Below are 13,496 nucleotides of genomic sequence, written 5' to 3'. Positions count from 1 at the left end.
TGCCACTTGGTTAGGCGCCAAATTAATGTTGAGGATAAAGTACACGAAAATTTTGCGAATCTTCAAGGAGCCTTTATTTCGTTACTTCTCCCTTTCCGCCATATTGTTAACAACTAACTCGCTTGCGCCGCTCGCGCTGTAATCGTAAACTAACGAACTCTCTCGAGTAAGATCGAAGGTAGAAAGCGCAAAGGATCGTCTACAATGTTTGTTTTCATTAAAGTGATTTTACGTGAGTATTTATTTTCATTGAAGTGATATTATTTCAATGAAAAATAAACACTGCTGAAAGACATCTTAGCAAGTTCCCAGGATAAACCAGACATATATGAAAATGGATTGAGATAAAATTAAAATTAAAATAAAAAAATCAATCACTCGTGCACAATGTATCCATTTGAAGAACAAATTGATATAATCCTCATCTATGAGGAATGTCAAAAACCTAAATATAACGATATACATACTGATAAAATATATCACTTCGAACATCTTTTATAAACGTAAGTTTTATTTAATATAAAAAAACATATTTTTATTGTTTTTTTTTACTTTTAATCTTGTTCAATGATCTTGTGTCATGAGTTCTGAACTTGTTTTGAGCTCTCCAGGAAAAAAGGATTAGATCTGACCGGATCAAATTATATCTCGGCAGATCAAATTTTATCTGGTCAGATATGCTCAGATTGATTTCTCATGTCTACGCTAGAGAGCCTCTAGGAGAGAGAGGCGACACGGGGGTCATGTGACCAGCCACTCTGTGATTGGCTAGCAACAGTTTTTGTGAGGTGGACGTTGCGAGATTGCGACGCCAATGCAGGCGCAGCCGCAGAAGTGCGCGGACCGCAGATCAGTGACAGAGGCTGACAGCTGGTTATACGAAGAAACGGTAAGTTTTTATTTATCAAATAATTAAAATAATTGAAAATAATTTAAAGAAAATTATTAAAATGTTACAAGAAATAGTCGTTTATTCCGCCAATGATTATCAAAACAAGAAACATTTATTATTATCGACTAATTGGCAATGTATACAAAACGCTGCGACGTTTCGACCCCTGGATCGGGTCCTTTTCAAGCAAATCTGTTAATCCATGTCAAAAACCTACACGTCCGTATCTTTAAAAATTTTTCCAGAAAAAGTCATAAATCGAAGTCAGTGTAAGTTTATGACAAACGGGATGAGCACATCAAGACGATTGCGCCCTTCGCGATGCAACGCTGTCGCTCTGTTATCCGGAGCAGTGCATTGTCGACGGAGCGCCGATAAACGGCGTGATCACATGTCGGAGTTTCGAGACGTACTGAACTATTAAAATGTTACTTACGTGCTGCAATAGTGTCACTATTAAGAGTTATATGCGAAATCCGTTGCACGGAGCAGATGTCATAATTTTTTTAAACCGATTATATTGCAGTTTCCTAAATAAATAGTGTTAAAAAAAGTAAATGTTACAGTATCTGTTAATTTGGCAACGCAGAATAATTTGTCAGGTAATTTATTCTCATTGTATTACAGGCAAAATTCTTGTATTATCACACACATCATCGAGATGCCATCGAGATGTACTGCGTTGAGGTGCTCCAATAACAGCGATGACGGCTATACATTAGTCACATATCCGCGTGATGAGCTGCTGAAGCAACAGTGGATTGCTGCGGTGGGAAGAGGAAAAAATTGGTCACCTACTAAATCTCAAAAACTTTGCGAGGTTAGTAACAATGGGCAAGCATGCTCTGTAATTTATTGTTAGACTCAGGTATATTTGTGATTTTCTTTCTGTAGGTACACTTTAAGCCGTCGGAAATTATTTTTGTTGCTAAGCGCAAATGCGTTAAACCCGGTGCAGTTCCTTCTCGTTTTTGTACGTGTCCTTCAGGAGATCAAGCAAACTGTCCAAGAAAAATTAAAAAGAGTCAACAAGGAATAACCAAGAAAACTAAAAATGTAACTGAAAATCATTGTGATCACGCATATGCTACATCGGACCAGCGAAAGCTTGTCTGTAAATATTAAATCCAGTGGACAGACATGTCTGAAAAAAAAACTGAAAATCTTGGCCCAACATCAGTGTGGCTGTGTGCAAACTTGCAAACCATTAACCAAAGAAGATGTACAATCTACTGCGGAGTCTCAAGAAATTGTAGAACAAATGGGCGAAATACGGCCAATGGAGCGAGTGAGGATTTGCTGAGGAGCATCATAGAGGAAGATGAACGGTTGCGGAATAAAATCAAAGGAACGGTGGAAGAAGTAATTAAAGTAAACAAGAAGACTGAAGAGATTGGTGTACAAGCTGTGAATAGAAAATTATACGAAAAGAACTGGTTGAAGTATTAAATGAACGTGTACAACTTACGCAAAAAGTGTTGACTGAGGATTAATTGACAGCTTTAAAAACTGGGCAAAGTAAAAGTATAAAATGGTCAAAAGAGACAATTCTGAAAGGGCTGGCCTTGCGTTTTACCTGTGGCACTACAGGTTACAATTATATAAGAAAATTTGCTCCCTTTCCCTCAGTCAGGACTTTACAGCGAAGTATAGAGAACATTTCTTTTGAACCAGGACTTTTGACAGATATTTTCGCCTTACTTAAAGAAATGGGAGAACATTTGGATGAAATTCATAAGTTCTGCTGTCTGGTTTTCGATGAAATGAGCATCTGTGAAAAAATAGATTTCGATTGGAACAGCTTAAGGCTTACATTGGATGGACCACTCTACCTGATGTACCTAAAACGAAAGCAACTAAGTTACTGGCTTTCCTTCTTAGGGGAGTGTGTAAAAGATGGAAGCAGATTGTAGCATACCATTTTACACCTTCACAGACACATAGCAAGAGTATCAAGGAAATTATATTGAGTATATTAGAACAGTGTGAAAGGAATGGCCTTGTTGTGATTTGTTTGGTTTGCGATATGGGTAATCGTGGCATCTTAAATGAACTTGGATTCAGCTGCAAGAAGAATAAAATGGTATACAGCATTCCTCACCCATTCAACTCTTCAAGAAAATTGTATGCCATTCCAGATTTTATTCATACTTTCAAAAATTTGAAAGAAATGTTAATGAAAGTTGGTGTCATTCAATTATCTGAAGATGTTGTTAAAAAGTATAATTTAAAATCACAAACAGTGGATATGAGATATGTAGAGTGGCTTGAAGATAAACAATCCAATATGAACCTGAAATTTAATCCAAATTTGAAGAAGACGGATTTAAAAATAATCGAGATTAAGCGACCCAACTGGCCAATTTCTATTTATTCGTCTCACAACGTTTCGACCCCGATTGTGTCCTTCTCAAGTGAGATTATACATAATTATACGCAACAATAAATCATGCGTCGCAAGACGTTGCGCCCAAACCACATCATGCGAACGCCACGCTAGAACAAATAATATGTCAATATAAGCAGAGAGAAACCTGAGAGAGGCCACCTCGGCATTTTTCGTCAATTTTTCTGTGTCGCATTTTCCGACGCGCCGCCTGAGAAAGTGCAACTCAACTACGTCGTTTCGCTCGGTAACCGCACATGGTTTGCGTCCGTGCTAATGGTTCGTGTCCGAACTAGCCAGTTAGAGGGGATATGCTGCTGTGGCTGTGGCGCACAGTGAAGCCGTTTGCGCGAATCGCGGAAAAAATTATGTTACTTGTGAAATATGCAATGAATGATCATAGAACCTTTCAATGTTGACTTATAAAAATTGCAAAAGTGTATATTTATTAAAAATTAATGATAGGAACAAGTATTTGATTGAAATTAAATAAAAATTCAATTTACATTTAATTTACGTATAAGAGCAAAGTAATTCTTGCGTCTCATCGCTTAAGTCTAAATTTTTTTGATGTGGTTTACTTCTTAAACTAGTTATTAACGGATCGGATGACACGAGCATCATATGCATAACTGCATCTTCATTTGTAAACAGACGGCTACATTTTCTACTATGATTAAGTCGATATCGTTTATAGTCCTTATTTTTTGCCTCTTGAGCTTTTTCCGATAATGTCCCAACAGGTAACGTTGCATTTTCCGAGGCATTTTCTATAATTTCCTTACCGTGAAGAAGAATTTTATGAACGGTAATTGGCATAAAGTACCAAGAATATTTTTCAATAAATATTTCCGCTGTTTTGTACGCATAAGAACCGAATTTTTCTGAATTTATTTCTTCACCACAATTAATCGTTTGTAATATTGTGGAAAATCTTCTGATCAATTCCTCGTCAACTCCAGTTATTTCTGCTGTGATTTTTGGATCAGCAAAAAATCGTCGAGAAGTATTTCCGTCATTAGATGATCCGGAACCTTGTTTAACGATGTCTACCCTCGGTCCAAGTTTATTATAAAAAGCGTCTTGTATTCTTTTTTTTTTAATTCGGTATAGTTAAACGGCCTGACTGGCAAGTTTTATTAAGTATATCACAACGACGTTTCGACCACTAATTTGGGTCCTTTTCAAGTTATTTTAACAATGCTGGAATGAGAGAATGAATGAATATATAAGAAATTTAAAAATTAAAAATTAAACAACATTACGCGTTGAACGGATTTACGATAATATCGGTAAATAGGACTTACATGGATCATTGTGCGTCAATTATATAAAATTCGTGGCGGGTCGGAAAAATACGACGGTCTCATGTGAAGGCCGAAAAACTAATGATACATTATCGCAAAATACAGTAAACATAGAAGGAGAACTTAAAGTGATACATTATCGCAAAATACAGTAAACATAGAAGGAGAACTTAAAGTGAAGAAATTATTCGATCATAGACCAATGGTAGGTTTTCAGTGTCTTTCTGTGAGTTAATTGCCCCTTTATGTTTTTTAATAAATAGCATTTCAGAAATTTCACGTTTTTTTAAATTTTGTTCTTTGTGTAAGATTGTAACATCCTGCCATTTGAAATTATGGTCGCAATCTGTTCTATGCTTACTGACGACCGAATGTTGGTTGGGGGGTTTTTTGATATCTGCGCGATGCTCTTTTATACGCGTTTCTAAATGTCGCTTCGTTTGTCCGATATAGCATGCATTGCAATCAGAACAGTCGAGTTTATAAACGACATCAGTGCATCTCTTGATCTCCAATTTATCCTTCCCTTTCCTGATTAGTGTATCCATTTTCTTAGGGACCGTATACAAGGTGTTCAAACCGTAATTTTTGAACGTACGGCGTAATCCCTCACTAAAAGTTTTTACGTAGGGGATGGGAACATAATTTTTCAGATCAAGAGTAAATGCACTGTCTTCGTTGTTAGCGCTATCCTCATTATTCGATCGTTTGTTAATTTCTGAAATTCTTCTTTGAATGTGTTTGTTCACCAACAGGTCCGGAAAACAGTTATTAGACAATATAGTTTTCACTAACTTGATGTTCTCATCGTGAAACTGTTCATCCGACAATAGTATGGCCTGGTCAACCAAATTAATGACCGTGTTAATCTTGTATTTCAAAGGATGACTGGAGAAAAAATTAATATACCTGCCAGAGAACGTTGGTTTTCGATACCAGTTGGTGAACAAACAGTTGCCGTGTCTTTTTTTTTTGTTTCTTCTTTTTGAACGCGTGTTTCTGGCGTTGTTGACCACTTATTCTTGAAAGACAAATTGTAGGCAATATGTAATATACATTCCATGAATTTGATTCGTGCGTGCAAGGGTGACATTCCTAATTTGAGTGCTTCTTTTCTTTGTTAGACCTTTTATTAATTTCTGTTAAGTTGTTCATTTGAGATGGTTTGGAACCGCAAATGAAGCACGAAGATGATGAAGGCGTGTGGGTTACAGCTTGAGCTACCTTACCGTCTATCATCGTAAATATCATTTGATGATTTATTTTGAATGTGGTTCCGAACTTTTCTATTTCTGTTTCTCGTAATTGAGCAATTTCGTCATCCATACGTTGCTTTTCACTTTTTATTTTTTCAGCAGTTTCTTTTGTGTATTCAAATTGTATTGCTCTGCAATATCTCGTTGAAGAAGGTCGATCATTATTCTAAATAATAATATTTTTATCGTAAAATGAAGTAAGACGTAAGGGCATCATCTGTGACTAGTTAGTGCCAATTGTTATAAAAGACTTTTGCAGCAACAATGCACTCGAAACAACAATTATCCGTTGCGTTCCTTTCTCCTTTCAAGACATGAAAAGCTTTTCCATCTCCTATCAAGAATTAGTCACTTACTTCATTTTACGATAAAAATATTATTATTTGGAATAATGATCGACCTTCTTCAACGAGATATTGCAGAGCAATACAATTTGAATACACAAAAGAAACTGCTGAAAAATAAAAAGTGAAAAGCAACGTATATGGATGACGAAATTGCTCAATTACGAGAAACAGAAATAGAAAAGTTCGGAACCACATTCAAAATAAATCATCAAATGATATTTACGATGATAGACGGTAAGGTAGCTCAAGCTGTAACCCACACGCCTTCATCATCTTTGTGCTTCATTTGCGGTTCCAAACCATCTCAAATGAACAACTTAACAGAAATTAATAAAAGGTCTAACAAAGAAAAGAAGCACTCAAATTAGGAATGTCACCCTTGCACGCACGAATCAAATTCATGGAATGTATATTACATATTGCCTACAATTTGTCTTTCAAGAATAAGTGGTCAACAACACCAGAAACACGCGTTCAAAAAGAAAAAACAAAAAAAAAAAGAATACAAGACGCTTTTTATAATAAACTTGGACCGAGGGTAGACATCGTTAAACAAGGTTCCGGATCATCTAATGACGGAAATACTTCTCAACGATTTTTTGCTGATCCAAAAATCACAGCAGAAATAACTGGAGTTGACGAGGAATTGATCAGAAGATTTTCCACAATATTACAAACGATTAATTGTGGTGAAGAAATAAATTCAGAAAAATTCGGTTCTTATGCGTACAAGGCAGCGGAAATATTTATTGAAAAATATTCTTGGTACTTTATGCCAATTACCGTTCATAAAATTCTTCTTCACGGTAAGGAAATTATAGAAAATGCCTCGGAAAATGCAGCGTTACCTGTTGGGACATTATCGGAAAAAGCTCAAGAGGCAAGAAATAAGGACTATAAACGATATCGACTTAATCATAGTAGAAAATGTAGCCGTCTGTTTACAAATGAAGATGTTATGCATATGATGCTTGTGTCATCCGATCCGTTAATAATTAGTTTAAGAAGTAAACCACATCAAAAAAATTTAGACTTAAGCGATGAGACGCAAGAATTACTTTGCTCTTATACGTAAATTAAATGTAAATTGAATTTTTATTTAATTTCAATCAAATACTTGTTCCTATCATTAATTTTTAATAAATATACACTTTTGCAATTTTTATAAGTCAACATTGAAAGGTTCTATGCTCATTCATTGCATATTTTACAAGTAACATAATTTTTTCCGCGATTCGCGCAAACGGCTTCACTGTGCGCCATGGCCGCAGCATATCCCCTCTAACTGGCTAGTTCGGATACGAACCATTAGCACGGACGCAAACCATGTGCGGTTACCGAGCGAAACGACGTAGTTGAGTTGCACTTTCTCAGGCGGCGCGTCGGAAAATGCAACACAGAAAAATTGACGAAAAATGCCGGGGTGGCCTCTCTCAGGTTTCTCTCTGATATAAGTATGTCAGATATAAAATATGAAAAAGTGGGAGACATATCGCAAGTACATCGTGAGAACTTACATGTCAAGTGCGTCAAAAGAACAAAATAACAAGTTTCTGAGAGTCGCAACGTAAATTCCGAAGAAAAAAGGGCTGTCCATTTTCTCCACTGGCTCGATTCCATGCCATATTCAAAGTCACAATGATAAATGCCAATTACAATAAGACGTGTTCCGAAAGTAAGGAATAACAAACCAGATCATAAACAATACAGCAGAAACAGATCCGACTCTATTACTTATTATACTGCCTCAATCACTCGATCGTATATCGCGGGCAAATTCTCCGTATCCTTCTGGAGGTTGACAGTGTATTTATTCTTTTTAATGAAAAACATTTCAGAAATCTCTCTTTTTCTGAAATGTCTCTCACTATACAGGATTTTCGGATTTTTTATCTACGCACTGGCGGATCCAATAATTTATTCCAAGGATTTAAAACCTAATTATTTCAATAAAATGAAGGTAACCCCAGCTACCAACACTATCAACCCTCAAACTGCAGGAGCTCTTTTTCGCCTGAGTGAGACCATGAATGACTTAGTAATGGAGACAACAGCTTGGTTTATTGTAATGTTAAGACACTTATTTAAAATAATAACTTTACGTGACAGATTGTTTGCATTGAGTTATAATAAGATGGAGTCGTATCATACTGCAATAGAGATTATTCGCTTATTTATTTATATCTTCAGAAATGCAACGATTGAAGGAGACTGGAAAGTCACTCTCACACACATGATTATGTGTTTAGAAGCTATATTAGAAATTCAAGAGGAATTACTTCAAAAAGAATCATTGGATTTCTTATGTTTAGCTCGCTTTAGCCAGGACTGCATTGAAAATGAATTTTCTAACATTCGTATACAACGGCCAAAGCCCTCTGCTCTGGAATGTAAAAACCGTCTGAAACAGTTGGCCATATCACGTAAAGCTGTGTCGATAAATAGCTCTAGCTACAACTTTAATGGATCTCCAACGTTGATTGACCTGATGTCAAGAATTAAAAAACCAAAGGAAACTGATACTTTATCGTCAATTGTGTTCCTACAGTTGAATGTAACTGAACCTTTAACGGACGAGGAGGAAGAAATTCTATATAAAATGTGTGGCTACGTTGTGTTCAAACTTAAGCAGCGAATAAAGTGCACTGATTGTTACTTAAAACTATTGCATTCAGGTCCAGTTCTGCATCCCAGAGGCGGCTTTGTAAAAGCTTGTGAATTTCTGGAGGGAGCTCTTGTTTCGGTCTCAGGTGAGGTATTTCAACTTTTGAAAGCAATAGAATTAATTCTGAAAGGCATAAAGAATCAACTCAAAGATGTAGGACAAGCATTAAAAGCAAAATTGGAACACTATTTGAAAAAAGAATTAAGTAATTTCACCATTAGCACTTGTCATAATAGGAACGATTTTTTAATTTCCAGATATTGTAGCATAAGATTGCGTCAGATATCATTAGAATTAAGCAGCATTTCTGCCAATAAGAATAATACATCTGCCTTTGGCAGCAAGAGCATGGGCTCAAGACTTTTAGCTGATAATTTCAATCCAGTAAAATGAACAGCCACAATTCCAAAGAACTTAATTGGTACAAACTAATGAAACAATATTGTATAATATTGTGCCATATTGTACGTTTAATTTATGTTCAATACGTGTGCAATGATTTATTAACAGTTATGTAAAGATTTGAATAGTTTATCTCTATTGCTACGTTTTCAGTTTGTTTATGATGCTCGTTTTCACCAACATCGTTTAACTTGAACCTTAGCTCAATTCACTCTTTGTCTATTTCTAAAGGAGAAAGAGGCAAAGAGTGAATTAAACTAAGGTTCAAGTTAAACGGCGTTAGTAAAAACGGGTATTAAGTAATACACGATATTATTGACTGATATATAGGTAATATAATGAAAAATATGTTGCTATAACACGTACAGTTACAATATGACACTTTATTTAATTTATGTTATTCAATACGTGTGCAATGATTTATTAGCGATTACAATGTAAGGATTTGAATAGTTTATCTCTATTGCTACGTTTTTAGTTTGTTTAAGTAACACACGTATTATTGACTGATATATAGATAATATAAATATATTATTAGACTCGTGAAAATGTCAATAAATTAATTAAAAGACGGCGATACGAGTCAAGCGCGGTACGTGGTGCGCAACTAGAGAATTAATAGTTACAGAAGTAACGAATTACAATGTATATACGTATATACGTATATTCCAACTTAATAAACTGCGCGCCGATTATTTGTCGGACTTGAAACACAGCTATCATTGGAACTTTAATACCCTTCCCTCCCCGGGAATTAAAGTAAGGGAAATATTACCACATGCCTCGGTAGTCGAATTGGTACGACGTCCTTCACGGAATGAGGGAGGTTCCAGGTTCGAATCCTGGCTAAAGTAATATTTTTCGCAATAATTTCTTTACAGTTTTTTAAATAATTAAATCGTATAGATTTAATTCCGGGAAGGGAAGGGTATTAAAGTTCCAACGATAGCTGTGTTTCAAGTCCGACAAATAATCGGCGCGCAGTTTATTAAGTTGGAATATATGTACATATATACGTATATACATTGTAATTCGTTACTTCTGTAACTATTAATTCTCTAGTTGCGCACCACGTACCGCGCTTGACTCGTATCGCCGTCTTTTAATTAATTTATAGATAATATAATAATGAAAAATATGTTCCTACAATAACACGTACATTTACAATTTGTTTAATTTATGTTCAATATGTGTGCAATAATGTGATGTTAGCAATTATGTAAGGATTAGTGAATGATTGTAATTTTAAGTTACTGTTTATATTACAGTTTATATATCAAGCTTGTTGCTTTCGATAAGTAGTATATAAGAATTGACTAATATATACAGTATAATAATGAAAAATATCATACAATAACACGTATATTTACAATTTGTTTAATTTATGTTCAATACGTGTGCAATAATGTGATGTTAGCAATTATGTAAGGATTAGTGAATGATTGTAATTATATACTTCTTCCACAATTCCTTTCATTTCATTCCGCAACCGTTTATCTTCCTCTATGATGCTCCTCAGCAAATCCTCACTCTCGTCCATTGGCCGCATTTCGTCCATTTGTTCTACAATTTCTTGAGACTCCGCAGTAGTTTGTACATCTTCTTTGGTTAATGGTTTGCAAGTCTGCACACAGCCACACTGATGTTGGGCCAAGATTTTCAGTTTTCTTTTCAGACATGTCTGTCCACTGGATTTAATATTTACAGACAATGGCTTTTGCTGGTCCGATGTAGCATATGCGTGATCACAATGATTTTCAGTTACATTTTTAGTTTTCTTGGTTATTCCTTGTTGACTCTTTTTAATTTTTCTTGGACAATTTGCTTGATCTCCTGAAGGACACGTACAAAAACGAGAAGGAACTGCACCGGGTTTAACGCATTTGCGCCCAGCAACAAAAATAATTTCCGACGGCTCAAAGTGTACCTACAGAAAGAAAATCACAAATATACCTGAGTCTAACAATAAATTACAGAGCATGCTTGCCCATTGTTACTAACCTCGCAAAGTTTTTGAGATTTAGTAGGTGACCAATTTTTCCCTCTTCCCACCGCAACAATCCACTGTTTCTTCAGCAGCTCATCACGCGGATATGTGACTAATGTATAGCCGTCATCGCTGTTATTGGAGCACCTCAACGCAGTACATCTCGATGGCATCTCGATGATGATAATACAAGAATGTTTCCTGTAATACAAGGAGAACAAATTACCTGACAAATTATTCTGCGTCGCCAAATTACAGATACTGTAACATTTACTTTTTGTTTAACACTATTTATTTAGGAAACTGCAATATAATCGGTTTAAAAAAATTATGACACTTGCTCCGTGCAACGAATTTCGCATATAGCTCCTAATAGTGACACTATTACAGCACATAAGTAACATTTTAATAATTTTCTTTAAATTATTTTCAATTATTTTAATTATTTGATAAATAAAAACTTACCGTTTCTTCGTATAACCTGTCAGCCTCTGTCACTGATCTGCGGTCCGCGCACTTCTGCGGCTGCGCCTGCATTGGCGTCGCAATCTCGCAACGTCCACCTCACAAAAACTGTTGCTAGCCAATCACAGAGTGGCTGGTCACATGACCCCCGTGTCGCCTCTCTCTCCTAGAGGCTCTCTAGTCTTATACGCAGATCTGGTCATATATGTTAATAGATAGATAGATATATATTTATTTTCAAGCTTATAGCCAAGAAAAGAAACTTGGTTTACAATAAACCTTAAGCACTCATCCATCCACACCATGTAAACTACAAAACCTCCGCTATTAACAGACTTCATTCGCTCGCGTTCGCTTATGTTCTAACCTGTCTCCGCTTCCTCTCCTTCTCTTTCCAAAGTCTTTTTAGTATTCTCCCTTTTTCTGTTCCTAATTCATCGTTACATAATGTATCTAGTCTTTCCCTATAGCTCTTACCCAAATTTACAAACCAATCGCTAATCACCGTGCATTCACCTACATAATGTTCCAGATTATCCCTACCCAGCTTACAAAATCCACAGCTTTTTACATCCTCCCCCAACCAATATTTATTTGCTTCCTCCATATTACCGCACCTCAATCCTATCAACGCTCTAATACCATCACCCGACATTGTCTTGTCCAAATAATAAATATTTATTTAATAAATATCTTGGTTTATTACACGTTATACCCAGCTCCTTGTATCTTATATTGTACCGCGCATTTCTAATCTTACTGTCGATAGTTTGTTCTTGTTCTCTTTCTCTTATTACCCTGAGCATGTCGATACCTTCCCTTCTTGCATTTCTTATCGCTTCAAGACCCCACCCCAAATTATTAAAATAACTTTCCCTTTCACTACTGAATAGATCTTTCTTCCCACTGCCCGTAATATTCTCCGTTTTATCTTTTTCTTCCCAACATGCCGCCATTAGCCTATTCGAACTACTTTCTCTGCTCCTCTTTTCATACTTCATGGCTCTTAATCCCCAATCAATTTTTAATTTCTTTAGGCCCAACTTTCTCAAGATCATATACCGCGGCGTACAAAATTCTATTCTAAAAATCCATCTGATGTAGTCCAGCCAGACCTTTTCTAACTCACTTTTCTCCATCCACCCCCATACTTCCACCCCATATTCCATAACACTTTTGACTAGATAATTAAACAATGTCCGTCTCCTCTTAAAATCATCTTTACATATCTTTTCACCAAGGCGCCATACCTTATTTGCTGCTAATCTTCCTTTCCTGCCCATTTCTTTCATATGATCCGTGTAATTTCCTTTTCTATTAAACGTAAACCCCAAATACTTAAAAGTTTTCACCTCCTCTATCAAGAGACACGGTAGTGTCTCGCGCCAAGTACACGCGGAGCGAGACCGACCGTGACTCTTTTACGCGACGCGACGGGTTGCGAGTACCCGAGATGTTGAGATCTCGATAACGAGTGAACGGATCAAGTTCTAAGTAGGCTTGATCGATAGCTTGGGGTCCAATTAGGGGGGGGGGGGTTTCTCTCATAATATTCCGCTACGTGCCCTACGAGCGGAGATATTGCGACGCAAAGTCCAAATGTGAAAATTTATTTTTAAGATACGTATACTATTCCTACTACTTCTAACGCCGACGTTTCTTGTATGATGACGTCATAATCAGAAACGTTACTTTCACTTTTTCGACGCTGGCGGCGCAGGTATCGCCAGTTTCGATATCGCGCGCGTATTTCGAAATTAGGTCGATAGACTTATCGGTCAGGAGGAAG

At 36.3% G+C, this 13,496-nt stretch overlaps 2 protein-coding genes, 1 long non-coding RNA gene and 1 pseudogene across 5 annotated transcripts in view; 2 read left to right on the top strand and 2 right to left on the bottom strand.

Annotated features, from left to right (window-relative positions):
- The window catches only part of LOC139812159 (uncharacterized), a 240,992-nt pseudogene that overhangs the window by 133,473 nt on the left and 94,023 nt on the right, over window positions 1–13,496 (top strand).
- LOC139812160 (uncharacterized) overlaps window positions 1–13,496 on the top strand; it is a 145,770-nt gene that overhangs the window by 96,583 nt on the left and 35,691 nt on the right. The window lies entirely within an intron of this gene.
- Window positions 4,392–6,783, bottom strand: LOC139811700 (uncharacterized). Its single transcript, XR_011731706.1, has 2 exons — window positions 4,586–6,783; window positions 4,392–4,481 (listed from the first exon to the last, which is right to left on the bottom strand). It is a non-coding gene; the product is annotated as an uncharacterized lncRNA (long non-coding RNA).
- On the bottom strand, window positions 10,325–11,436 carry LOC139812206 (uncharacterized). The gene is made up of 2 exons (XM_071776871.1): window positions 11,257–11,436; window positions 10,325–11,182 (listed from the first exon to the last, which is right to left on the bottom strand). Exons 1-2 carry the CDS (start codon window positions 11,413–11,415, stop codon window positions 10,676–10,678), a joined length of 666 nt encoding a protein of 221 aa, XP_071632972.1. The 5' UTR covers window positions 11,416–11,436; the 3' UTR covers window positions 10,325–10,675.

This window comes from Temnothorax longispinosus, chromosome 4 (assembly GCF_030848805.1).
Source record: "Temnothorax longispinosus isolate EJ_2023e chromosome 4, Tlon_JGU_v1, whole genome shotgun sequence".
Lineage (NCBI taxonomy): Eukaryota > Metazoa > Arthropoda > Insecta > Hymenoptera > Formicidae > Temnothorax > Temnothorax longispinosus.
Note: the sequence above shows the minus strand (reverse complement) of the source record. Positions and strands in the feature narration are given on the sequence as shown.